This window comes from Tachyglossus aculeatus, chromosome 8 (assembly GCF_015852505.1).
Source record: "Tachyglossus aculeatus isolate mTacAcu1 chromosome 8, mTacAcu1.pri, whole genome shotgun sequence".
NCBI classification, from domain to species: domain Eukaryota; kingdom Metazoa; phylum Chordata; class Mammalia; order Monotremata; family Tachyglossidae; genus Tachyglossus; species Tachyglossus aculeatus.
The window spans coordinates 179,397-205,665 of NC_052073.1; the positions used below are offsets into that span (position 1 = coordinate 179,397).

At 45.8% G+C, this 26,269-nt stretch overlaps 1 protein-coding gene across 1 annotated transcript in view; it reads left to right on the forward strand.

Annotated features, from left to right (window-relative positions):
- The first annotated feature begins 7,408 nt into the window (after positions 1-7,408).
- The window catches only part of FAM227B (family with sequence similarity 227 member B), a 154,868-nt gene continuing 136,007 nt past the window's right edge, over positions 7,409-26,269 (forward strand). The window contains exons 1-8 of the mRNA XM_038750320.1: positions 7,409-7,459; positions 11,878-12,112; positions 14,612-14,676; positions 15,518-15,556; positions 17,271-17,375; positions 18,417-18,515; positions 20,590-20,691; positions 22,785-22,911. Coding sequence (XP_038606248.1) covers positions 7,409-7,459; positions 11,878-12,112; positions 14,612-14,676; positions 15,518-15,556; positions 17,271-17,375; positions 18,417-18,515; positions 20,590-20,691; positions 22,785-22,911 — 823 coding nt within the window. The remainder of the gene's footprint in view (positions 7,460-11,877; positions 12,113-14,611; positions 14,677-15,517; positions 15,557-17,270; positions 17,376-18,416; positions 18,516-20,589; positions 20,692-22,784; positions 22,912-26,269) is intronic.

A 26,269-nucleotide genomic window follows, 5' to 3' on the forward strand; every position in this document is an offset into this window, starting at 1 on the left:
AATAAATAAATAAATAAATAAATAGAGTAATAAATATGTACAACCATATATACAGATGCTGTGGGGAAGGGAAGGAGGTAAGACGGGGGGATGGAGAGGGGGACGAGGGGGAGAGAAAAGAAGGGGCTCAGTCTGGGAAGGCCTCCTGGGGTCTGGGAAGGCCTCCTGGAGTCTGGGAAGGCAACAGACAACAAAACTAAATATGTGGACAGGTGTCAAGTCATCAGAACAAATAATTAAAGCTAGATGCACATCATTAACAAAATAAATAGAATAGTAAATATGTACAAGTAAAATAAATAGAGCACTAAATCTGTACAAACATATATACGAGAGCTGTGGGGAGGGGAAGGAGGTAAGGCGGGGGGGTGGTGGGGAGGAGAGGAAAAAGGGGGCTCAGTCATTCATTCATTCATTCATTCGCATTCATTGAGCGCCCACTGCGTGCAGAGCACTGGACTAAGCGCTTGGGAAGTACAAGTTGGCAACACATAGAGATGGTCCCTATCCAACAACAGGCTCCATCCGTACTGAGCGCTCCCTGCGTGCAGAGCACTGGACTAAGCGCTTGGGAAGGCCAAGCTGGCAACGTAGAGAGACGGCCCCTACCCATCAGTCGATCCATCCATCCATCGGTCATTCCCTCGACCGTATTTATAATAATAATGATGATGATGGCATTTGTTAAGCGCTTACTACGTGCAAAGCACTGTTCTCAGCGCTGGGGGGGGGGGAATACGAGGTGATCAGTTTGCCCCACGTGGGGCTCACGGTCTTCATCCCCGTTTTACAGATGAGGGGACTGAGGCTCAGAGAAGTGAAGTGACTTGCCCAAGGTCACACAGTAGACATGCGGTGGAGGTGGGATTCGAACCCATGACCTCTGACTCCCAAGCCCGTGCTCTTTCCTCTAAGCGCGCTGACTGTGTGCAGAACACTGTACTAAACGCTTGGGAGAGTACATGAGTACGAGTGCCTCCCCCCTCCACAAAAATCTCCAGGGTTTGCTTCTCCACTTCGTATCGAACAAAAACTCCACTCCGTTGGCTTTGCCGCAGTCCATCCCCTTGCCCGCTCCTAATAATCAATCAATCAATCAATCAATCGTATTTATTGAGCGCTTACTGCGTGCAGAGCACTGGACTAAGTGCTTGGGAAGTACAAGCTGGCAACATATAGAGACAGTCCCTACCCACCAATCAATCAATCAATCGATCCACCAGTCATTCACTCGACCGTATTTATGGAGCGCTGACTGTGTGCAGAACACTGTACTAAACGCTTGGGAGAGTGCATGAGTACAAGTACCTCCCCCCTCCACAAAAATCTCCAGGGTTTGCTTCTCCACTTCGTATCGAACAAAAACTCCACCCCGTTGGCTTTGCCGCAGTCCATCCCCTTGCCCACTCCTAATAATCAATCAATCAATCAATTAATCAATCGTATTCATTGAGCACTTACTGCGTGCAGAAAACTGGACTAAGTGCTTGGGAAGTACAAGCTGGCAACATATAGAGACAGTCCCTACCCACCAATCAATCAATCAATCGATCCACCAGTCATTCACTCGACCGTATTTATGGAGCACTGACTGTGTGCAGAACACTGTACTAAACGCTTGGGAGAGTGCATGAGTACAAGTACCTCCCCCCTCCACAAAAATCTCCAGGGTTTGCTTCTCCACTTCGTATCGAACAAAAACTCCACCCTGTTGGCTTTGCCGCAGTCCATCCCCTTGCCCACTCCTAATAATCAATCAATCAATCAATTAATCAATCGTATTCATTGAGCACTTACTGCGTGCAGAAAACTGGACTAAGCGCTTGGGAAGTACAAGCTGGCAACATATAGAGACAGTACCTACCCATCAATCAATCCATCAGTCATTCACTCGACCGTATTTATGGAGCGCTGGCTGTGTGCAGAACACTGTACTAAACGCTTGGGAGAGTACATGAGTACAAGAACCTCCCCCCTCCACAAAAATCTCCAGGGTTTTCTTCTCCACTTCGTATCGATCAAAAACTCCACCCCATTGGCTTTGCCGCAGTCCATCCCCTTGCCCGCTCCTAATAATAATAATGATGGCATTTGTTAAGCGCTTACTCTGCCACACACTGTTCTAAGCGCTGGGGTAGGTAGAAGGTTGTTCCGTGTTGGGCTCACAGTCTTAGTGCCCATTTTACAGGTAACTGAGGACCAGAGAAGTTAAGTGATTTACCCAAAGTCACACAGCAGACAGGTGGCAGAGTCAGGAATCGAACCCACGACCTCTGACTCCTAAGCCCGGGCCTTTCCACTATGCCACACTGCTTCTCTTCGACCTCACCTACCTTCTGTCCTTCTCCCTCTCAGCCCACACACTCCGCTTCTCTGGTGCCAATAACCTGCTCATTGGGCCTCCAGCTCACCTGTCCCGCCGCCAACCCCTGGCCCAAGCCCTGCCTCTGGCCTGGAACGCCCTCCTTCCTCAAATCCACCAAACAATCACACTTTCCCCCTTCAAAGCCCTACTGAAGGCTCAACTCCTCCAAGAGGCCTGCCCAGACTAAGCCCCCACCTTTCACCCAACTCGCTCCCCATGCTCTTAGAGAAGCAGCGTGGCTCAGTGGAAAGAACACGGGCTCTGGAGTCAGAGGTCATGGGTTCAAATCTCGCTCTGCCAATTGCTAGCTGTGTGACTTTGGGTAAGTCACTTAACTTCTCTGGCCCTCAGTTACCTCATCTGTAAAATGGGGATTAAGACAATGAGCCCCCCGTGGGACAGCCTGATCACCTTGTATCCCCCTAGCGCTTAGAACAGTGCTTTGCACATAATAAGTGCTTAATAAATGCCATCATCATTATTATTATTCCCCCCGCCCCCTGGGCTCCCCACCCTACAGCACTTAAGAATATATCTATAATTCTATTTATTTTATATAAGATGCTTCTTTACTTGTATTGAGGTCTGTCTTTCCCCCCGCCCCCCCCCCCCCCCACACACACACACAGTGAGCCCATTGTGGGCAGGGATTGTCTCTATTGCTGTCATGTACTTTTCAAGCACTTAGTATATTGCTCTGAACATAGTAAGAGCTCAATAAATACGATTGAATGAATAAATGAATACGATAGTTAATTGTTACACTATCTCCCTGCTCCCTTTAGACTGTAAGTTCATTTTGGGCAGGAAATGTGTTTGTTACATTGTACTGAACCAAGCACTTAGTACAGCACTCTGCACACAGTAAGTGCTCGAGAAATACATCTGACTGACTGACTACAACAATAAACAGATGCATTTCCTGCCCTGATCAAGCGCCAACGCTCGCAGAGCCTGTGTGTTGAGTGCTGGGGCGGGGGGCCTGCCCACGAGGAGCTTATGGTCTGCTCATGCAAAACTGCTGTCCAGACTGCTGGGGAGAACCCCCGAGACTTCGGTGACATCAATCAGTCGATCCGTGGTGTTTATTGAGCTCTGCACTTTCTGGATGCAGAGCTCTGTACTAAATGCTTGGAAGAGTCTGGTACAACAGAGTTGATAGACAGGTACCCTGCCCACCAGGAGCTTACAGTTTAGAAGCATTGACACGGGAATGATTCCTGACCTCAAGGTGCATACAGTCTCTCAGAGAAATGTTCAGTCTAATAATAATAATAATAATAATAACAATAACAACAGTAGCCAAGCAGTTTACAATCCTGATTCCAGGTGGGTTCAGCTTTGACTCCTCCCACTCTCTAGTACATTCTGCAGATAAATCCTGACAGTTTTTCCTCCATGTTTCCCTTTCTTCTTTGCCCTCTTACTTCTGAGCCCTAGTCACCTCCCAGCTGTCCTAACAATAACAATGATAATAATAATTAATAGTTCACTATGTACCAAGCAGTGGAGTAGATACAAGAAAATCAGGTGAGTCACAATCTCTGTCCCACATGGTCTCACAGTCTAGGGTAGGAGGGAGAACAGGAATTGAATCCCCATTTTATAAACAAGGAAACTGAGGCCCAGAGAAATTAGCTGATTTGTCCAAGGTCCCACAGCCGATAAGAGGAAGAGTCAGGCCCATGTTTTGGTTTTTTTTTTCCACTAGGCCACACTGCTTCTCCCTATTCAATCAGCCTCCTCACTGGTCTTCCTGCCTCCCACCTCTCATCTGCCCCACACACCGTTACCCAAATCACCTCCCTAAAATGCAGTTCAGAACACATCCCTCTCCTCAAAATTCTCAAAATCATCAAATGAAAACTCCTGACCACTCAATCCAGGCTCTCCACTAGCCATTTCTTCCTTACCTTTCCTTTCTCTTCACCCACTACTCAGCTCACTCTCTTTGTTCCTCCAGACCCACATTCCTTAGCTCTAGACTCTTCCTCCTCTATTCCCTTGCTTATGCTGCTCCTCCAGCCAGGAACTCTTTCCCCCCACAAATCCTTCTCAGACCACAGCTCTCCTTCCCATGTTCCAAGCCCTCCTAAAATCCTCCAGCAAACCTTCTCTCAGAAATCCCTTCTCCCCCACCCCCCAACCCCCTCAGGCTGTACAAACACATAGCACTGGACCAAGGTGGTGGCAGTTTTGAGGGAGTGGAAGGGGTGGATCTTGTGGACAGAGCAAGGGCCTGGGAGCCAGGAGACCTAGTTCATTCATTCATTCATTCAGTCGTATTTATTGAGCGCTTACTTTGTGCAGAGCACTGTACTAAGCGCTTGGGAAGTACAAGTTGGCAACATATAGAGACGGTCCCTACCCAACAACGGGCTCACAGTCTAGAAGGGGGAGACAGACAACAAAACATGTAGACAGGTGTCAAAACCGTCAGAATAAATATAATTATAGCTATATGCACATTATTAATAAAATAGAGTAGTAAATATGTACAAGTAAAATAGAGTAATAAATATGTACAAATACATACAAGTACTGTGGGGAGGGGAAGGAGGTAGGGCTGGGGGGCGATGGGGAGGAGAAGAGGAAAAAGGGGGCTCAGTCTGGGAACGTAAGCATAACATAAGCAAGCACAAGACACCTCTTTTCACCATGGCGATACTCAAAAAAATTCTTATGGATGACAATAAAAATAAAACGCTTATAATTAACGAGGAATAACAGAATTGACAACTGATAGAGAGGCTCAATAATGCTGCATTACTAAACACAGTAACTAAACCTAGTTCTAGGCCCGGCTCTGCCAATTGCCTACTTTGTGACTGTGGGCAAGTAGGTTAACTTCTGTGGGCCTCAGTTTCCTCATCTGTAAAATGGGGATTCAGTAAGTTTCCTCCCTCCCTTTTAGATTGTGAGTTCCATTTGGGACAGGGACTGTGCCCAAGAAGACTATCTTGTATCTACCCCAGCACTTGGTGCGGTGCTTGGCACACAGTAAGAGCTTAACAAATACCACAGTTATCATTATCATTATTAATAAAAATGATAATAATACTGACAGGTTAGCAACAGACTGTATGAAAGATTTGAAAGAGGGAGGAGTCAAGGTGGCAGGCCTTGGAGACAGGGAAGAGAGCAATGTAATCAACTGCTAGGGCAGTTAGGGGAGGATTTAGGAGGAAACATGATGAACTCAGCATACAACAATGAGAATAATAATAATAATAGCATTTATTAAGCACTTACTATGTGCAAAGCACTGTTCTAAGCTCTGGGGAGGTTACAAGGTGATCAGGTTGTCCCACAGGGGGCTCACAGTCTTAATCCCGATTTTACAGATGAGGGAACTGAGGCCCAGAGAAGTGAAGTGACTTGCCTAAAGTCCCACAGCTGACAAGTGGCAGAGCTGGGATTTGAACCCATGACCTCTGACTCCAAAGCCTATGCCTTTTCCACTGAGCCACACTGCTTCTCTAAGAAGCTTCCTAAGAAGCTGTCTTAAGAAACAGCATGGAAAGAATCAGAGGATCTGGGTTCTAAATACTACCTCTGCCCCTCTCTATGACCTTGGGCAAGTCACTTGACCTCTTGCTGTCTCAGGTTCCTCATCTGTAAAATAGGGATTTGATAGACGTTCTTCCACCCACTTAGACTGTGCGCCCCAGGTGTGACAGGGACTGTAACCGATCAGATTCTCTTGTATCTACCCCAGCGCTTAGTACAGTGCTTAGCACACAGTAAGCACTTAGCAAATAGCATAATAGTTATTAATAATAATAATCAGAACTATGGGATTGCAGATAGGAAGTCAGGTTGGGGCTAGCAAGATAGATTTTGGAGTCTTCCACTTAGATGTGGTAGCTGAAGTTGTGAATGTAAAGTGAGAAAAGTAGAGGATCCAGAACAGCCTTGAGGAACCCCCACAATTAGGGGTTGAGAGATGGAAGAGGAGCCAGTGAAAGAGGCTGAAACAGTGGATAAAGGTCATCAGTAAATACTATCGACACCATAGACCATTCCCTCCTCCAGCAAATTCCATCTCATTTTGGTTTCACCAACACAGTTCTCTCCTGGTTCTCTGCTTCCATTAATCAATCTGATTGATGTCACTGAAGTCTCGGGGGTTCTCCCCAGCAGTCTGGACAGCGGTTTTGCATGAGCAGACCATAAGCTCCTCGTGGGCAGGCCCCCCTCCCCAGCACTCAACACACAGGCTCAGAGAGCATTGGCGCTTGATAGATTTATTACTCTATTTTACTTGTACATATTTACTATTCTATTTATTTTGTTAATGATGTGCATATAGCTTTAATTTGTTCTGACAATTTTGACACGTCTACATGTTTTGTTTTGTTGTCTGTCTCCCCCTTCTAGACTGTGAGCCCGTTGTTGGGTAGGGACTGTCTCTACATGTTGCTGACTTGTACATCCCAAGTGCTTAGTACAGTGCTCTGCACACAGTAAGCGCTCAATAAATACGATTGAATGAATGAATGGATGAAAGTCCCTCCTCTGTCCACCAGATCACGCCCCTCCCCACCTTCAAAGGCTCCTATAAAGCCACCCCCTCCAGGAGGCCTTCCACCTCCATGGTAATGTCACCCAGTAGCCACTGTTACCACTTCTACGCATGCTCCCAAGTGCTCACGACAGAGCCCTACACACACCAGGTGCTCAGTAAATACCACTTAGGATGATGATGACGATGACAATGATGATGATTCCACTTCCTGGAGCTCAACCCTCCACCCTGCCCACTGCTGCCCCAACCTCAGAATTATTGCATCCTTGGCTGGGGCCTGCTGGACCAGTGAACCCTTGGCACCCATCCAGGGGCTCTCTCCTCTCTCCTCTCCCCATCTTGCCCCTTGCCACTATGGCAGCCCAGAGCTTTCTCCAGGAGAGGGCCCAGCCTGTCCTGCCCCTGCCTGACCGGAGGTGCCCATCCTCCTGCCTTCTCCGGAAGCTGCTGCTCAAATACACATTTTGTAAAGCTTAGTCTTTTTGTGACCGTACAGTTTTGCAGGCTTTCAGAAGATGCAGGAGCCACCGAAGACTTTCGAAGAATTCTTACAGTCTCAAAATATGGTGAGTACTGTAGTTCATGTGGTATCGGCAGTGTGGGTAGACTTTTCAGTGCTTTGAGGGGGACAGAGATAGCCTTGGTAGTGCCCTGTGGGAGCTGAAGGTCCACATTCAGGCATGTCCCAACCTGCTCCAATGTGGCCCGTCCTAGGGCAGGCCAAGCCTCGGGGGTCAGGGGGGAGAGAGAGGGGATGACTGTTCCCCAGCCCTACACGTGGAGACCCAACTGGGCAAAGCTTCTAAGTGAGCCTTCCGTGGCGGCCACCTGTTATCCTTCACTGCTGGCCATCAGTCAGTCAATCCAGCCATCCTTACATCCCTCAAGCACTCAGCGATGAGGGACCGCTTCCTGCACCGTTTTAGTAGAGTGAAAAGAGCTGCTTGAGGCTTTTCCCTGGCTTTTCCCCAGGGCTGCAGTTCCGAAGGGAAAGTTCAGGAGAGATGACTTTCACTTGACCAAAACACTGAAGAAACTTCTCCCCGGAGGTCAAGGCTGTCTGGGCCTAGCAGAGAACGGGTCAACCATTCTCCAAGTGCCAAAATGTCAGCAATCCTAAAATAAACAAACTTCTCTGAAGTTTGTTTGGATATTGGATAGGCTAGTGTCTACATGAATCCTTCTTCCTCCCTCTCTTGGAGCCTGGATTCTGGAAGGAAAGCCAGCTGCAGAAAGGAGCCTCCTCCCACTGGGACTCCAAGCTGCAGGCAGGGAGGGGCCACCCGGTCGCCACTGCTGACCCCAGGGTCTGGGAAGTGCCTTGGGCTGCACCCCACGGCCAGCCTGGGACCCTCCACTGGGCCCCGGAGCAGCCAGGAGGGGCTCTCTCTTTGGACTTGTTTTAGTCCCCAGTTGCACCCCGCATCACCTCTCGATTACTCAGAAGGATTTGGTTTTGGGCTGGGCTCACCCAAGCCATTTTGAACACCAGAGCGGCTAGAGTATAGAAAAAAAATACAGTTGCAACCAAAACAAAAACGGATGACAAAATTATTTTGTAATGCTTTGGGCTACTCCCACCATAAATTCCAGGTGAAGACTGTCTGTTTGAGAAGTGGAAAATCAGAAGCCTGAAATAAATACATGCAAAAAGATGTTTAATTTAGAAATATTTGTTGCTTTTAATTAGGTGCCTACTACTTTTTAGAGAAGAGCCAACCAACTCTCCAGGCACTATTCCCTTTTCTGTTTTTTCTTCTGAGTTGTCATGAAATATTTATGGTTAGCTCTTTCCTTGACATTGGTGCTTTCCAACTGAACACTCAGGCTGAATCTCCACTGGCAAAGCCGTTTTTGATTCTCCAACCCCAAGCCAGCTGTTCTTCTTACTGTTTCCACATTCTCCTGTCTTTTTCTGTCACTCTCTTTTTTCTGGCTCATTATCATATTTCTCCTGTGTGTTTGTTCCCAGATGTCTCTTTTTTTAACTTGTATCTTTTCCTTCCTTTCTCATTCTCTCTCTTTTTTGTTTTGTTTTGTTTTTTTGCAATCAAACTGTCACTCTTTCCCTGTAATCTGACCTCTTCCCATCAGCCCCTTCCCACCTTCAACTCTCGTGAGTTTTTTTTTTCTCCTCATATCTAATTTTTCTACTTCTTCCCCTCTTTCCTTTCCATTGTCTCCCCTTTCATTTCTGTCCACCTTCTGTTCTTTTCCTCCTCTTCCTCTTTATGAGGTCATTTCTTTCCTTGGCTCCTTCTTCATATTCACTCTGGCCACAAGCAGCCAACTGATCCTTTGAAGACTGTGTGGCAGTGGCATGACACCGACTGACATGATGCATGACCATCACCACCTCCCTCCCTGCTCCCAGCCCCCCAGCCCTTAAGTGCATATATGCTTATGTACATAGCTGTACTTTATTTGTATTTATGTCTGTCTCCCCCTCTAGATTTTAAGCTCATTGTGGGCAGGGAATGTGTCTGTTATATTATTGTGTTATACTCTCCCAAGCCCTTAGTATAGTGCCCTGTAAGCGCTCAATAAAAACGACTGATCAATTGACTGCCTGGGCAGGCCACTCTGAAGACTATGAGCACCATTTGGGACATGGACTGTGTCCAGCCAGATTAGCTGGTATCTACCCCAGTGCTTAGTACCGTGCCTGGCACCTAGTAGGCACGTGCCTGGCACCAAACACCATTACAAAAAAAGCAGCTCCTGAACTTGCAATTTACTCCTGCAACATTATGTCTCTGTCCAGCCATTCATTCAGTTGTATTTATTGAGCACTTACTGTGTGCAGAACACTGTACTAAGTGCTCAGGAGCAAATAATGTAACAATAAGGAGACATATTCCCTGCTCACAATGAGCTGAAAGTCTGGAGGAGGACACAGACGTTATTATGAAAAAATACATTGCAGATATGTACATAAGTGCTATGAGCCTGGGAGGGGGGATGAATAAAAGGAGAAAGGGTGATGCAGAAGGGAGTGGGAGAAGATATAAAGAGGGCTTAATCAGGGAATGTCTTTTGGAGGAGATGTGCCTTCAGTAAGGCTTTGAAGGGCAGGGGGAGGGTAATTGTTGGATTTGAGGAGGGAGGGCATTCCAGGCCAGAGACAGGACATGGGCGAGGGATCGGCAGTGAGATAGTTGGGTTCCAGGAACAGTGAGAAGTTAGCATTAGAGGACCGAAGTATCCCTATTGACTACATGCCCACTGACCTCACCAGGTGTTTCAGTTAACTACCTCCTCAAACTCCCTGTCTCCTCACTTCGCTCCATCTCTTGCCACTAATGACCTGGCCATGTACTTTCTTGATAAAATTGAAACTCGGTGTGATCTCTCTAAAATCTCTCCTGCTGCTCTCTAGTCCTTCCATCATCCTGTCCCTTCTTCATCTCTCCCATCTTTCCCAGCCATATCTCAAGAAGAGTGCTCCCTCTTCCTCTCAAAATCTACCCCCGACCTGTGCCTCTGATGCCACCACTTCACATATTAGCAAAGCACTTTCCCCCTTCCTTCCGTCTTCCCTTCCTGACTACCCTGTTCAACTGTTCGCTTTCCAATGGCTTTTCCCCACTGCCTAAAGAAATGCAGATGTATCCTCTATCCTAAAAAAATCTTCCTTGATCCCACAGCTCCCTCCAGTTATTGCCCCATCTGCCTCCTACCATTCCTCTGCAGACTTTGAGCAAGTTGTCTACCCCTGCTGCCTCCACTTCCTCAACTCCAATTCTCTCCTCGACACCCTGCAATCTGCCTTCCTCCCCTTCACTCCACCAAAACCGCCCCTCTAAGGTCACTAATGATCTCCTTCTTGTCAAATCTAATGGACTCTACTTCGTCCTAACCCACCTTGGCCTCTCAGCTGCCTTTGTCACTGTCAACTGCCCCCTTATCCTGGAAATACTATCCAACCTTGCCTTCACTGACACTGTCCTCTCCCAGTTTTCCTCCTTTCTCTCTGACTGCTCATTCTCAGTCTCTTTCGTGGTCTCCTCCTCTGCCTCCCACCCTCCAAATGTGGGAGTCCTTCAAGTCTCAGTTCTGGATTGCCTTCTATTTCCCATGTACACTCACTCCCTTGGAGAACTCATTCACTCCTAACTGCCATCTCTGTTATATTGTACTCTCCCAAGCGCTTAATGTAGTGCTCTGCACACAGTAAGCATTTGGTAAATATGATTGACTGATAGATTGATTGCACTTCTTAAAACTCCTGCCACTATGGACCCCAAGGCCCTTTCTCTGGAAGAGCCCAGAGAGGGAAAACCAAGAAGTCAGGAGACATGGGGATGGGCTGGGAAATGGAGCAGAGACTATGCAGAAGTAGTGCTGCTGGAGAAAAGTGTCTGAGAGCCTATGCCAGGGGCAGAAGTGGCTGGCCTGAAGCTTGTTTCTGAACCAATAAATACCAGTTAAGTTGGGCAAGTCACTGAATTTCTCTGGGCCTCAATTTCCCCATCTGGAAAATGAGGAGTCAATACCTGTTCTCCCTCCTACTTAGACTGGGAGCCCCATGAAAGACAGGGACTATGTCCAACCTGATTAACTTCTATTCTACACCCCAGGACTTAGAACAGTGCTTGACACATAGTATTATTATTATCAGTATAATTTTTGTTATCATTATTATTCAGCAAGACCCAGCTCGTGTACACAGGTGGGCACAAGTCTAACATGGTTTAAAGATGAGCATCATGTGCCTGGTTCCCTTTCTCATAGAGATGAGGCTTGGGACTGCAAATTCTCCTTGAATGGAAAATACCCTCCAAACTCCCCTCAGCTCCTGGCTTCAGTTATTTCCCCCCAGCCTGTCTTTCACTAAGAACCACTTAGCTAGACTGTCCCCTTCATAGAAGGCAGGATGCCAGACACGGATGTTCTAAAATATGTGCTTGTTCAGGCTTCAAAGGATATTAAGTAAAATTATTAGTAATAGGTAGAAAAAAATCCATTTGCTTGAATTTTGCAGGATGATTGGCCAAAGTGCCCCTTTTTAGAGTATGATCTTCATAGCATCACCACCATTGTGAACCGATTAAAAGATGATTATTCTCTGGAATCCATCTCCACTTCTCTCTGGACACATGTGTCTCTGAAGTACCAAGTCCTCATGGACATGGAGACAAGGCTAACTGAATGTGTATCATTCCTAGAAGAGCACGCCCACTCTGTTCTGGACTGCGAAAACAGGGCTTCCACCCGAGGTGCGTCTTTCTATTTGCCAACAAATGGACAGTTTTTCCCCACGCCATTAGCTTAAGGTAGATTGTAAGCTTGTTGTGGTCTGGGAACGTGTCTACCAACTCTGTGGTACTCTCCCAAAAGCTTAGTACAGTGTCCTGCACACTGCAATGCAGTGCAGTGCCTGCAATGTAAATACCATTGATGAAGTGCTTTCATTTCCTTCTTTGGTCCCTTCTAGTACAGAATGGCCTTGGTGATCAACTCTCCAGGTTTTCTAAACAGGTCAACAAAATCCTGGGCAGCATCAGAAAAGGTTTTGAGAAAGAAACAAAAAACCTGATTCTGCTATCAGCTTCAGTAGTACTGAAAGCTTCAGTATTTTCACCACTGGAATTTTAGTCAGTCAGTTCTGATCACTGTATCTTATGCAAGACATAACGCGCCAGCAAAAGATATAGGGAAGGGCAGTTGGGTTTAAATTGATTTTCATGCATTCACTCCAGGACTTGGCACAGTGCTTTAGTCGTTATCCCTAGTAAATAAAACAGTAACGACAGATAACAACCAAGATGGCTTACAGGCTGGACCAGTTAAGCAACTTGTCCTAGGTCTCACATCAGTGGAGGAGTCTGGATTAATACCCTGATCCTCTGACTCCAGGGTCCGTATTTTTCCCACTAAGCCATGCTGCTTCCCACGCTATCACTGCAGGCTTCTGCCAATCTGTGCATCTGACCCAATGGTGACCCACTCTGTTGGTGACAAGGAGTGCTTCTCTGAGGCCATCAAACAGATCTAGGCATTGGTCATCACCCGGCTTAACCACTGCATTGCCCTCCTTACTGACCTCCCTGCCTCCAGCCTTTCCCCTTTCAGTCCATACTTGACTCTGCTGCCCTGATCATTTTTCTTAAACATTATTCTGCATATGTCTCCCCACTCCACAGAAACCTCAGTTGGAGTATGGAAAGGTGAGGAGGTGGGTAGTGTCCTAAGTCAGTATAGATCCATAAAGCTACGGAAGGGAAGCTGGCTGGAAGGAAACTCAGGCATGATGTGCCCTGAGCCCAGAACAGGAAAGTGACTGTGGCAACAGATGGACCTGAAGGGGAAAGAATCAGCCTCCAGGGCATTTTGGAGGAATAAACCAGCACAATTGGGTGACCATCCAGGCAGTGTTCAAAATACTCGCCTAGGAGTCCTATGCAAATGCAACTGTAGGGGTCTTCCACCGTGAGAATTTGGTAATGGATCAATGTAGTGGGGAAATGAGAGGGTTAGGAGTTTCTGTTCATTTGTCATGGGTGAGATATCTGAGAGGCAGGAAAAGGGCAGGATTAGAGCACGGAAGACAAGTAGATGGGAAAGAGAGATTGGGAATTCATCTGTATAGATATGTTAATCATAACTTGAGGTTGTTTTGGGGGGGAAAAGCCAGACTTTTCGGAAAAATGAGATGCTAATATTTATTGAATGCCTACTGGGTGTAGTACACTGAAGTGAGCAGTTGGGAAGTTCAAAACAAAGAAGTGACAAATTCCTTGCCCCTAAGTATCTTACCCTCGAACAAGGGAGAAAGGCCTAAGGGCATGTACAAATACAGCCATCAAAATAAATAACTTGAATGTACAGTTGAATAATCATATATACATAGTCCTGAGAATGGGTATGAATAAGTCCACCAGTAATAGAGATGGCTGGTAGATTGATACACTAAAGGATCCTGGGAATTAATCAGGGAAAACTTGTTGGAGGTGATGAGATTTCAGGAGGACTCTGACTATGGGGAGAGATGGAGTCTGTCGGATTCAGGGAAGAAAGGAGTTTCCAACTGAAGAGAGGACAGAGGTAGAAGAGTCAAGAGAGCGAGTTGAAAAGCACCACTAAGCTCAAGGTGGGACAGTAGAGTCATGAAAAGCAGTGTGGGTCAGTGGGAAGAGCCCGGGCTTTGGAGTCAGAGGTCATGGGTTCAAATCCCGGCTCTGCCACTTGTCAGCTGTGTGACTTTGGGCAAGTCACTTAACTTCTCTGGACCTCAGTTACCTCATCTGTAAAATGGGGATGAAGATTGTGAGCCCCCCATGGGACTACCTGATCACCTTGTAACCTCCCCAGCACTTAGAACAGTGCTTTGCACATAGTAAGCGCTTAATAAATACCAGTATTATTATTATTATTATTATGAAAGTCCTCACTGTTATCCAAATAGAGCTCTAGCCATCACCTGGCTTTTCTCCTCTAAGCGTGTATTCTAACATTCATTTTATGGACTTCAAATCCACTGCTCAAGTCAATTAGTTAGGGAAGATTTCCTGGAGGAGGAAATGGGGTGGCAGGAGCTGCTTTTAGTGGCAGGAGGGAAAGAATTATGCAAGTCTAGGTGTAGGAAGCATCCCATCTGGGAAGCCATTATTGGAAGACGTTTCAAAAGCAGAGCTAGGATGATCTTACAGTTATAAAATAAGTGAAATGGTTGGCAGTGCTCTCCCACGACTGAATCTTAACCTTTCTTTTGCAAGAGACCGTCTCAAAGATTGAGAAATGGAAAGAAATGATACTCAGGAGTAAAAAGAAGAAGTTTAAGGTATGACATTTAAAGGTTTCAAGCCACTTTTCAGGGTATCTTCAGGGAGAACTCCAAGAGTCAATTGGGCACTTTACCCCTGCGGCCTGCTGCATTCACTCATTTGCTCATTCGGTCATGCATGCATTCATGCATGCATTCTTTCATCTATTCAGAAGCATTTACTGAGTACATAGGAGACATAGTAAGTGCCTTGCCAATACGACAGTTACTCTTATTGATCAGGATGACGATGATTGAGAACCTTTTGTGGGCAGAGCCCTGTACTATGCAGTGGGCATTTGGGAGAGCATAATGAAAGTGAAAGAAATAGTTCCTGCCCTCAAGGAGCTTTCAATCAAATGGGCACAACAGGTTAGCCATGTAGGCAGGCACAGCAGGTTGGAAGGCAGCTGCCCAGACCTGCTCATGTGTATGAGTTAGGGCTTCACTAATGGACTAGGGAAGATATGTCCAGAAATACACTAGGACAGTACAGTCAGCAGAATGTGCTACCTGGTGCCCTGATCATCATCATCAATCTTATTTATTGAGCGCTTACTATGTGCAGAGCACTGTACTAAGCGCTTGGGAAGTACAAATTGGTAACAAATAGAGACAGTCCCTACCCGACAGTGGGCTCACAGTCTAAAAGAGTCTGATGACCTGAAAGGGTTAAAGCTACCCCGGCTGCCTTCTTTAAATGCCTAATTACCCTCAGGACCAGATCTGGATGTGCAGAGAGTGGGGCCTGGTGTTCTTAAAGTCATTCAAATGAATAATCATTGATAGTCATAAGAGAAATAAAGCTATGTAACACAAAGTTAACGTGATGAATGCCTCTTGTTTTAATGTCGAACAGGTTCTTGGTGACGTGAAATCAAGAAAAAATAATATTGAGGTATTTTAAAAGCATATTTTCAAAAAACATATCCTATACAATCAAAACGCTCAATAATTCAAGTACACAGGTTAGCCTAACGACATGGGAAGCCCTCCAAACTTTCAATTTGAGAGTTTCTACGTTGATTTTTTCTATCCTGTTTTTTATCTCTCCTATGCTATTCTTTTCCACGGAGATCATTTGGGCGCTTTAATAATCACACCCTATTGTGTCCTTTAAATCAAAATAACTTCTGCAATAAATTTGCGTAGCCTTCTGCGTAGCTCCCAGGACTGGGTGGGATCTGGTAGTCATCCTCCCTCGGTGCTCTGTCGGCCAGCAGGGAGCCGGGGAGTCTGGGGGAGCCTTTCCACTGGGGAGGGCCACAAGCGATTTTTGTCCATTTGCAAGCAGGGCAATTAAAGAGTGCTTCACTGCACTGTATTTCACTGGAGAGATGTTGGCTGAGTGCCAACTTTGGGCCCACCCAGTGGAGCCCCACATAAGGTGCTGCCCATACCCAGCTCACTCTTAGTTAGGAAGTGCCCTATGGCCTGGGAAGAAAAGCTGACAGGGGCCGATGGCTCCCAGCAGTCTAGCTACCTGCAGAAATACTCGTCAAAGCATTTGAGCCAAAGTGCTCTGGCTGGGCTTTGAATCCTTCATTTGGCTGAAATCCTCCAGAAATCCTGCTCCAGGACCATTGCTCGGAAGCTCAGATACATGTGGTTCTCTGAGTCCCTTGTCTGTGACTCCAGTCTGATGGATTTTAGTCACGTGGGCAGATTGCACCGTGAACTGAGACTGCTGCTCACCTTATTAGCCAGGAAAAGTCCGGCACTGTTCCTGGGAAGAGGAAATGGTTGGGAACACGTCTGCCCAAAGTGAAGATGTGATGTGGCAATCATCCAGTTATGTTTGGAGTCAGAGGTCATGGGTTCAAATCCTGGCTCCACCACATGTCTGCTGTGTGACCTTGGGCAAGTCACTTAACTTCTCTGAGCCTCAGTTACCTCATCTGTAAAATGGGGATTAAGACTGTGAGCCCCACGTGGGACAACTTGATCACCTTGTATCCCCCCCAGCGCATAGAACAGTGCTTTGCACATAGTAAGCACTTAACAAATGGCATTATTATTATTATTATTATTATTATTATGTAGATAAAAATAATAATAACAATAATAATTGTAGTATTTGTTAAGCATCTATTGTGTGCCAAGCGCTGTTCTAAGCCCTGGGATAGATACAAGATAATCAAGTGGGACACAGTCCCTGTCCCACCTAGGGCTCACAGTCTTAATTCTCATTTCACAGATGAGGGAACTGAGACCCAGAGAAGTTTATTGACTTGCCCAAGGTCACACAGCAGACATGTGGTGGAGTAGGGATTAGAACCCATGTCCTCTGACTCCCAGGCCCATGCTCTTTCCCGATGTATATACAAAGCCAATCTGGACCATTCAGGACCCAAAATGGCCTTTTTTGCCTGAATCATCCTGTTTGTGTGTCTTCTCTGAGTACATAGTATCTGGATGATTGCTGCATTTCTTCTTCCCTTGGTGCTTCTGTTAAAGGGGCAGAGTTTTTCATTTTCATTTGGAAAAAGCACCCAGAATTGGTGATGTGATTGCGAGGAAGCTGGGGGGGGACATTTTTAGCTGAAGTGTATGGACAAACTGAGCCCGATGAAGACTGCTGCAGCTCCTCTGTTATGCTTTCTTCTCTCCAGGGCTGCACATTCCCCGGTTTCAAAGCCACCGTGCTTACAGATCTACCAAGACATTTGGAAGCTGCCCAGCTATACAGCTTCATTTTGAAGTTCCAGAACTTTGAAGTATGTTATCATTTCTTCAGTTCATTTACTAATGAGAGAATATTTAATGAAAATAAACATACATTGAAGGTAAAAATTAAACTTGTCCTAGTAAAGTATGGAAGTCAACCTTGGTAAAAAAAATTGACTATAAACAAAATGCATGTAGGCAAACCTTCTCCCTGTCCCTTGCTCTCATCTCTGGCACCCTGCTCCATCAATCAATCAATTGTGTTTGTTGAGTGCTTACTTTGTGCTGAACACTGTGTACTGAGCACTTGGGAAAGTACAGTATAACAGAGTTGGTAAGCAGGTTCCCTGACAATAAGGATTTTACAGTCTATAGAGGGAAACAGACATTACAATGAATTGCAGATATGTACCTAAGTGCTCTGGGGTTGGGAGTGGGGTGAACAAAGGGTACAGATCCAGTCAGACACACAGCATGGGCTAGTAGAAACAACACGGAGTCAGAAGACATGGGTCCTAATCCTGTCTTCTCTTCTTGTCTGCTGAATGACCTTGGGCAAGTCACTTCACTTCTACATGCCTCAGTTACCTCATTTTTAAAATGGGGATTAAGATTGTGAGCATTTCCTCTTCCCAGGAACAGTGCTGCACTTTTCCTGGCTATTAAGTTGAGCAACAATCTCAGTCCACGGTGCAGTCTGCCCATGCAGACTGCAATCCATCAAATCGAAGCCACAGATGCAGGACTCAGAGAACCACATGAATCCAATTGTGGGAAGGGACTGTATCTAACCTGATTATCTTGTATCTATCCCAGAGCTTAGTACAGGTCCTGAAAAGTAGTAGGTGCTTAACAAATACCATTAAAAATAAAGGCATGGTCACAAGTACAAGTGTAAGGACAGCTCCCACCTGCCAGGAACACCTGCCCCCTCTCCAAATCAGCTGATCCTGAAGTCTCAGGTCCAGAGTTCATTCATTCTGATTGGAGACTTCATCATGCAAAATGGGTGTGTATATGGCACCGAGATGTGAACTTGTAAGTCTTTTAGATGCATTTGAAATGATATGTTTGTTTTCTTTTCCCTAAAGGCGAGAAGTTTTAAAATGTGGAAAGCTCTGTGTCTCACAGAGGCATCTATTGCAATTTTCCAAGATTGCTTTTGGTGGTGTTTTCTTCAAAATTTTAAGGTAGAGTTTGAGGGTATTTTTGTTTTTGGCTCACCTGTGTTCAAGTTGAGATGTCTGAAGTGAAATTAGGGAATTAGAAGTGGCTCCTTGTGAAAATGCTAGTGCACACTCTACCTGTCCCCGACTGATAGTGGGTTGACTTTACCCTGCTGCCAGGGTAGCACCATCCAGGTGTATCACAGATATCAACACCACTTGGCTGTTCAGCGATAACCCAATGATGATGGAAGTCCTCTCTCCTATTCCATACCAGCCCATGCACAAGTTATTGGTGAGAGAGGGGAGGAGTTGGGGAGCAAGACTATCACCTAGGCTTAGGTAGAGAGGGTCAGTTTTGAGAGCAGGTGGGTTATCTCCTCTTGCAAGGCAGCAGTGATAGACTGTGAGTCCATATGGGACACAGACTGTGTCCACCTTGTTTATCTTCTATCCTCCCCTGTGCCCATTACAGTACATAGTAAGCACTTAACAAATATGACAGTTATTATTGGAATTATTATTATGAATGGTGAGGAGGTAGGTGGTGGTGGGACTTTGGGAACCTAGTGCCTGATGGTGTCTGTTTTACCAGCAATGTAGGTGGCCAGGTCGTCAGAGTTTAGGAAGGGGAGATGGGGGGTAGGTGTGTATGGGGGGTCAGCTGAAGATTTGGGAGCTGGGTAAAGGTTTAGAAGACTTGGTGGGGCTGTTGGCATGGGAGTCTGAGGGAGAAGAAGAAATGCTGCTGAGCAAAGGAAAAAGGCTGAGGTGAGGGTGAGGTGGAAATGGCAAGTCAATCCAGATTCCCCTCCCCTGCCCTCAGTGGCTTGAGAACAGGAGCGGAGTGAGGGGACTGTGGGAGTGAGTGATCGATCCAGAGTCAGGGCTTGGTGGGGCAAGAGCCATGGAGGAAGAGGGCGGATTGAATTGGGAGGGGAGAGTGGTGTTGAAGATATGGATTTGGGAATCCTGTGAGAGGGGCAAGGGTTGGGAGGAAATCTAAAAGGGGTGTGCTAACCCAGGCCATGTGGAATGGGTGGGTAGTTTGGAGGTTAAAATTGAGGGAGGCGACCTTCAGACACTACTAAGCCAGAAGAGGGGAGGTTCAAGATGGGAAGCCATGTCTGGGGGGGTGATATCCAGGGGAAGCCCATAATGAAACCTCATCTCTCCAGATAAGGTTTGGCACATAGATGCCAGATGCAGGCCCTTTACCATCCTTCATGGCTCTAAGTGTAGTGGGGATGGAATTAAGGGCTGGCTAGGGTGAAGGGTTTCCTTCACTGTCAGAGGGGCAGGGTGGAAGAGAGATTCTCAGGGAGTTCGAGCGGGGCTGGCTCCCGTTAGACTCCGTCTCAATCCTTGGGTTGGTGCAGGCCCACTGAGCCTCATAGTCCTGGAGCTGAGGTCCACCTGTGATCCCATTTACCATAGTGGGTTCTGGGACCCAGGGGGGATACCCTCAGGAAGCAGGCCCTCGCTCACACTGAAGAGCTGTGAAGAGTCTCCAGGCATCATTTAGTCCATCATCTTGAAGCACAGCTTTTCAGTAGGTATATGTTCACCTCGGTCTGCAGTACTGACACCCCAAAATACTGTCCCCAGTTTGTTGCTATGAAAATATGGATTTGCCCCCTCTCTGTTTACTTGAATGCGAAATAGGATGCAGATCAATGACAAAGAAGAATTACTGATAACCTAGGGCTAAAATTCCTCATACATACTACAGAATAAATGCCTTCCACCCCGCTCAACCACCAGTTATTAGTAGATGAATGATTTTTACTGGGCTCTTCCCATGCACAGAGCCCTGTACTATGAGCTTGGGAGAGTGCAATATGACAGAGTTGGCAAACATGTTCCCTGCCCATAAGTAGCTTACAATCTAGGGAGGGTTACAGACATTACAGTCAATTATGGATTTGAATGTAAGTGCTGGAGGACTGAAGGTGGGGTGAATATCAAGTACTTAAAGCATTCAGATCCAAATGCATAGGGAGAGGGAATAGGGGAAATATGGGCCATGTCAGGGAAGGCCTCTTGGAATTCTGTTACCTACATAACTTATTTGCTCTGAATTGTTTTTGTCTTTAAGCCAAATAAGGAAGATCAGTATTCCCTGTTTGACCGAATCGCGGAAAGTTACGTGTCCCTCTTCCTCAGCATTCCCCCAGAGAAGAAGGATGCTTTCTTTAAGGTACTGCTGGCTGAGCCCCTGGCAGGAACTGCACCAAACATCCTATGAACAACACCAAATAGGCAACTGGCTCCTAGAGCAGAGAAAATGCTTTGAGCACTAGACTGTAAGCTCCTTGAGGGAAGAAATCAGGTCTACTAACTCTCTCAGACTCTCCCACTCACCCAGTATGGTATGCTTCACCCAGTAAATGCTCAAGAAATACTTTTGATTCTTTGACTGGGAGAAACTTAATATAAAATTAATATAGCAGGGTAGTCAGGGTATTGGTTTTAAGAGCTCTTCCCCTAGTCTCCCAACCTGTACCTACTCTCCCTCCCTCCTAGGTTGTGGGGCAGGGACTGTTTCTGACTTTATTACCTTGTATCTCCACCACCCCTTGGCACATGACACTTAATCGATGCCCCAATAATATTTATTATTCTTATGATGAAAATAAAGTGTTCAATTAAAGATAGGGTGGCATGCTGACAGGACTCAAAAAACTAGACACCAACCTACTCCCTATACCTCGAATTCACCTACCTCACTGCCAACCTCTCACCCAAGTCCTGCCTCTGGCCTGGAGTGCCCTAACAACAATAGTAATTATTATTATTATTATTATTATAGTATTTGTTAAGAGCTTACTATGTGGCAAGCACTATTTTAAGCACTGGAGTAGATGCAAGTTAATCAGGTTGGACACAGTCCCTGTTCCACACAGGGCTCACACTCTTAATCCCCATTTTACAGATGAGGTAACTGAGGCAGAGAGAAGTAAAGTAACTTGCCCAAGATCACATAGCAAACATACGATGGACCTGGGATTAGAACCCAGGTTCTTCTGACTCCCAGGCCTGTGCTATATCCACTAAGGAACATCTCCTTTAAAGGGCCTTCCCTGACTAGACCCTCATTTCCTCTTCTCCCACTCCCTTCTGCATCACCTTTGCACTTGGATTTGCACCTTTTATTCAACCCTCCCTCAACCCCACAGCACTTATGTGCATAGCTAAATTGCATTTATCAATATTAATGTTTATTAGTATTATTTATATTATTATTATTATATTTATATTATATCATTTATTAATATTAATTTTTAGACTGTGAGCCCACTGTTGGGTAGGGACTGTCTCTATATGTTGCCAACTTGTACTTCCCAAGCGCTTAGTACAGTGCTCTGCACACAGTAAGCGCTCAATAAATATGATTGATTGATTGATTAATGTCTGTCTCCCCCTCTATATTGTAAGGTCATTATGGGCAGGGAACACGTCTACCAAGTCTGTTCTACTGTGCTCTCCCAAGTGCTTAGGACAGGTTTCTGCACTCAGTAAGCGCTCAATAAATACCACTGATTGATTGGACACGGAAGCCCATGTGACATTACTTGCTTTACGCCAGGCACGAAGTGAGACCTGATAATGTCACAAATGTCATTTTGCCAAAGCCTCTCTGTGTTCCCCTTCCAAGTCCCTGAGAACACTGAGCCCCTCCAAACGGTCTGGCAGAGCAGCCCCAATTCCATGTTGATATGTTCTCTTTGACAACACATCATTCCTATGTTTGCTGCACCCTCCCTGAGGCCAGCACTATCTTTAATTCCATTTTCTTCATTTATCCCAAGCATCTCAGCCTGGGATAGGCACACCGTAGGCACTTGGAAAATATCTTCGATGATGATAATGGCTACCTTGGGGAACCTGCTAGAGCTGGGAAATGAACCACAGCTAGTAGTTTCCACTGAATTGCTTCTTGTATAGCTAGCCAAAGTGTCTCAGTTCTGCACAGCCCACTGATACTTATCTGAAGAGACTGCATCAAAGGAAGCACAGAGATATGAACTGATGTGATCCAAAAACTTGAGAGTCACCTTCCCACACAAGATGTCGATAAGAGCTTCTGACAAGTAGCCGTTGGAACTAATCTGTGTTTTAACTGTTCTCTCCATCCAGTTCCTCCTTTGGGAGCAATGCTCCTTTGGGAGCATAAACCAAGGGCCTAGATGATGCATCAACTCGATAATCATTCCTTGGGGAAAAGAAAATCAGCTATATTTTATTGTAAATCTCATAAAATTGTACTAAGATACTTCTTTATTTTGATAGATCTACCCTGACTGTTTGTCACAAGCCATCTATACGGCCTTCCACGAAGCATTTCCCGACTCCAGCAAGCTTTTTGATGATGAGTTTAAGGAGGAAATAGGGAATATCATTTTTCAGTGGTTCTCAGGTACTTTGAATTCAAATATTGTTCAAATGTTCTCTCTCCATTTAATTAATCCAGAACTTTTCCCCTGACTCCCCTTATCTGTCCATCCCATGTTCTGCTCTCTGAGATTCTGTCCTCAGGAATCCACTCTGCCCTTCAGTAGATTGTGAAGGGAATCTGTTACACTCAAGGTTCCCAAGGAGCAATATTCAACTTGAACCAAGAACAAGCAGGCGATGTCATGGAGGTGGTGCTCTCTCTCTCTCTCATCAGCCTCTCTAGAGGGCTTCATGTCCCCCTAGTGAGAGGTGGGAGAAGAATGCATTTCAGTGCGTTGTTTATCTAGCACTTCCAGGAAGGGTTGGAGAGTGGGAGAGACAGACAGAAGGAGGGCTGGAGGAAAGATGATGGGAGAACTGGAGGGAGGGCTGGAGGGAGGACTGGAAAGAGGAAGAAAAGCAAGGATGGAAGAAGGGATGGAGGAAGGGAGGGAGAAAGGGAAAGCAGGAGGGCAGAGTCTCCGTCCTAAGTTTGGTGAGGAAACCAAATCAAGCAAATCAAGCAAAAACTCCTCACTCTCGGCTTCAAGACTCTCCATCACCTCGCCCCCTCCTACCTCACCTCCCTTCTCTCCTTCTACAGCCCAGCCCGCACCCTCCACTCCTCTGCCACTAACCTCCTCACTGTGCCTTGTTTTTGTCTGTCCCGCCAGCGACCCCCGGCCCACATCCTTCCCCTGGCCTGGAATGCCCTCCCTCTACACATCCACCCAAGCTAGCTCTCTTCCTCCCTTCAAAGCCCTACTGAGAGCTCACCTTCTTCAGGAGGCCTTCCCAGACCGAACCCCCTTTTTCCTCTCCTCCTCCCCATCCCCCCCACTCTACCTCCTTCCCCTCACCACAGCACTTGTATATATTTGAACAGATTTATTATTCTATTTATTTTACTTGTACATATTTACTATTCTATCTATTTTGTTAATGATGTGCATATAGCTTTAATTCTATTTGTTCTGATGATTTTGACACCTGTCTACATGTCTTGTTTTGTTGTCTTTCTCCCCCTTCTAGACTATGAGCCCGTTGTTGGGTAGGGACTGTCTCTATATGTTGCCAACTTGTACATCCCAAGCGCTTAGTACAGTGCTCTGCACACAGTAAGCGCTCAATAAATATGATTGAATGAATGAATGAAACCCATCCTGGGAAGCTCAATACCCAGTATCACCATGGTGAGCTGGAACTCAGCATTTAAAGAGAATTTCAAGCCCTTCCTTTCTGGGGTTCTGAAAAGGGAATATAGGGCCCAGTTAAGAATGGCATTGCAGCCTTTTAGGGATTCTTTCCCAGTAACTGAGAGCATAGCTACAGCAAGTCTCCCAAGGTAACTGAGAGAGAGCTTAGCACCCTTGGACAATCCATAGGAAAGTCATATAATATCCTCCCCAGTGAGGAGGATGATGGTGGTAATCTTACTTGTGCTAAACCCTTGGGTAGGTTCAAGATCATGAGCTCTAACACAGTCCCTGAGCCATTCAAGACTCACAGCCTAAGAGGATGGTATGCCAGGAATTTTATCTCCACTTTACAGATGAGGAAACTGAGGCACAGAGAAGTGAAGTGACTTGTCCAAGGTCACAGAGGAGGCCAGTGGCAGATCTGGGACTTAAAACCTGGGTCTTTTGACTCACAGCCCCACACTTTTTTCCTTTAGTCCCTCTCCTTCCAAATCCACATTTCCTTCCAATTATTATTGTAAAAGGGAATGAATGTTTTGCCATATTCTAGAAACCTTAAGTTTTCATTAATTTTTTAAATGGTATCTATTAAGCACTTACTATGTACCAGACACTCTACTTAATGCTGGGGTATATACAAGATAATCAGGTTAGACACAATCCATGGCCCACATCATAATCCCCATATTATAGAAGAGGTAACTGAGGCACAGAGAAGTGAAGTGACTTCACCAAGGTCACACAGCAGGCAAATGGTGGAGCCAGGATTAGACACAGAGATTTCCCCAGAATTGAGAGTTCAAAATTACGTTTTTACTGAAACACTGAAATGAAGCCCCCGGGCATCCTCACCACTTCTGATTGGTGAGATTATTTTTGTCCCTAGTAATTATGCCAGAAGGAGAGCAGTGGAACAAGAGAAACAGTGCCTCAACTGTTTGTTTACTGGCACCTCTTGAGTCGCCCGATTGTGCATTCATCGACTTGGCATTTCGTGTCCAACCTCTTGAAACCATCATAAAAGTGCCCAAGGACTAGAGTTGAAGCTAGGCTAGTCCATTTTAGTGTATTCGGGCAGGTCTCGAGGTCTATGACTTAATATGTTTCTTCCAGCTAATCCTTTGGATTGAACGATATTGGGACTTTTGAATGACTCTCTCAGGAACATCTCTCCCAGTAGAACATGTTTCAAACACCTTGGATCTCAATAGCCCATAACTATATTCACAGTAATATCCGTGTCACAAGAAGAAGCTCTTTCCAGATCAGTGGAAAGACAAATGGTCACAAATGCCTTATCTGTGGGCTTCACACCCACCCACTTCAAATCCCTGCGAGCTGACGCTGACAAGTCTGAAAGTGGTTTTGGGGGGCGGCATTCGTTGGCCCATCAGTTGAAGGAAATGTGTCAACCAAGGAGATAGCCAACAATTTTGAAAATGTTTCCAGTTGTTTATCTGCTCCCTCATCTCCACCCTGCAAACTGCTCTATTGGCAAACTCCGCCAAAGACTTCAGTGGCTGCCGAGTGGAAAAGTTTACAACACATTTTTATGCACTTAACTCAAGAACTTACAGTTTCTGTGCAGAAGTGCTCGAAGTTAAAAGTCACATTTGTAAATCTTTGCCTCTCCCCAAGGGTTTTTGCCTGTCAGTGTAGATGCAGTCGGAAGAGACTGAAATGCCGACTGGCCATGGAGTCAGAGCACTGAGCCAATGTGAACTGTCCTAAACTCCACTTCTCCAAGCACTTAAGAAATTAACTTATGGCATTAATTTTCATGGGATTGATAATCACAAAAAAACAAAACATCTCTGGAGTTTAATTTTTTTATGGTATTTGTTAAGTGCTTGCTATGTACAAGGCACTGGGGTAGATACAAGTTAATCAAAGAAGACACAGTCCTTGTCCCACATGGGGTTTACAGTCTACATAGGAGAGAGAACAGGTATTGAATCCCCATTTTGCAGTTGAAGAAACTGTGACACAGAGAAGTGAAGTGACCTGCTCAAGGTCACATGCCATGCAAGTGGCAGAGTCAGAATTAGAACCCAGATCCTCTGGCTCCCAGGCCTGGGCTCTTAAAAATAATGTTGGCATTTGTTAAGTGCTTACTTTGTGCAAAGCACCGTTCTAAGTGCT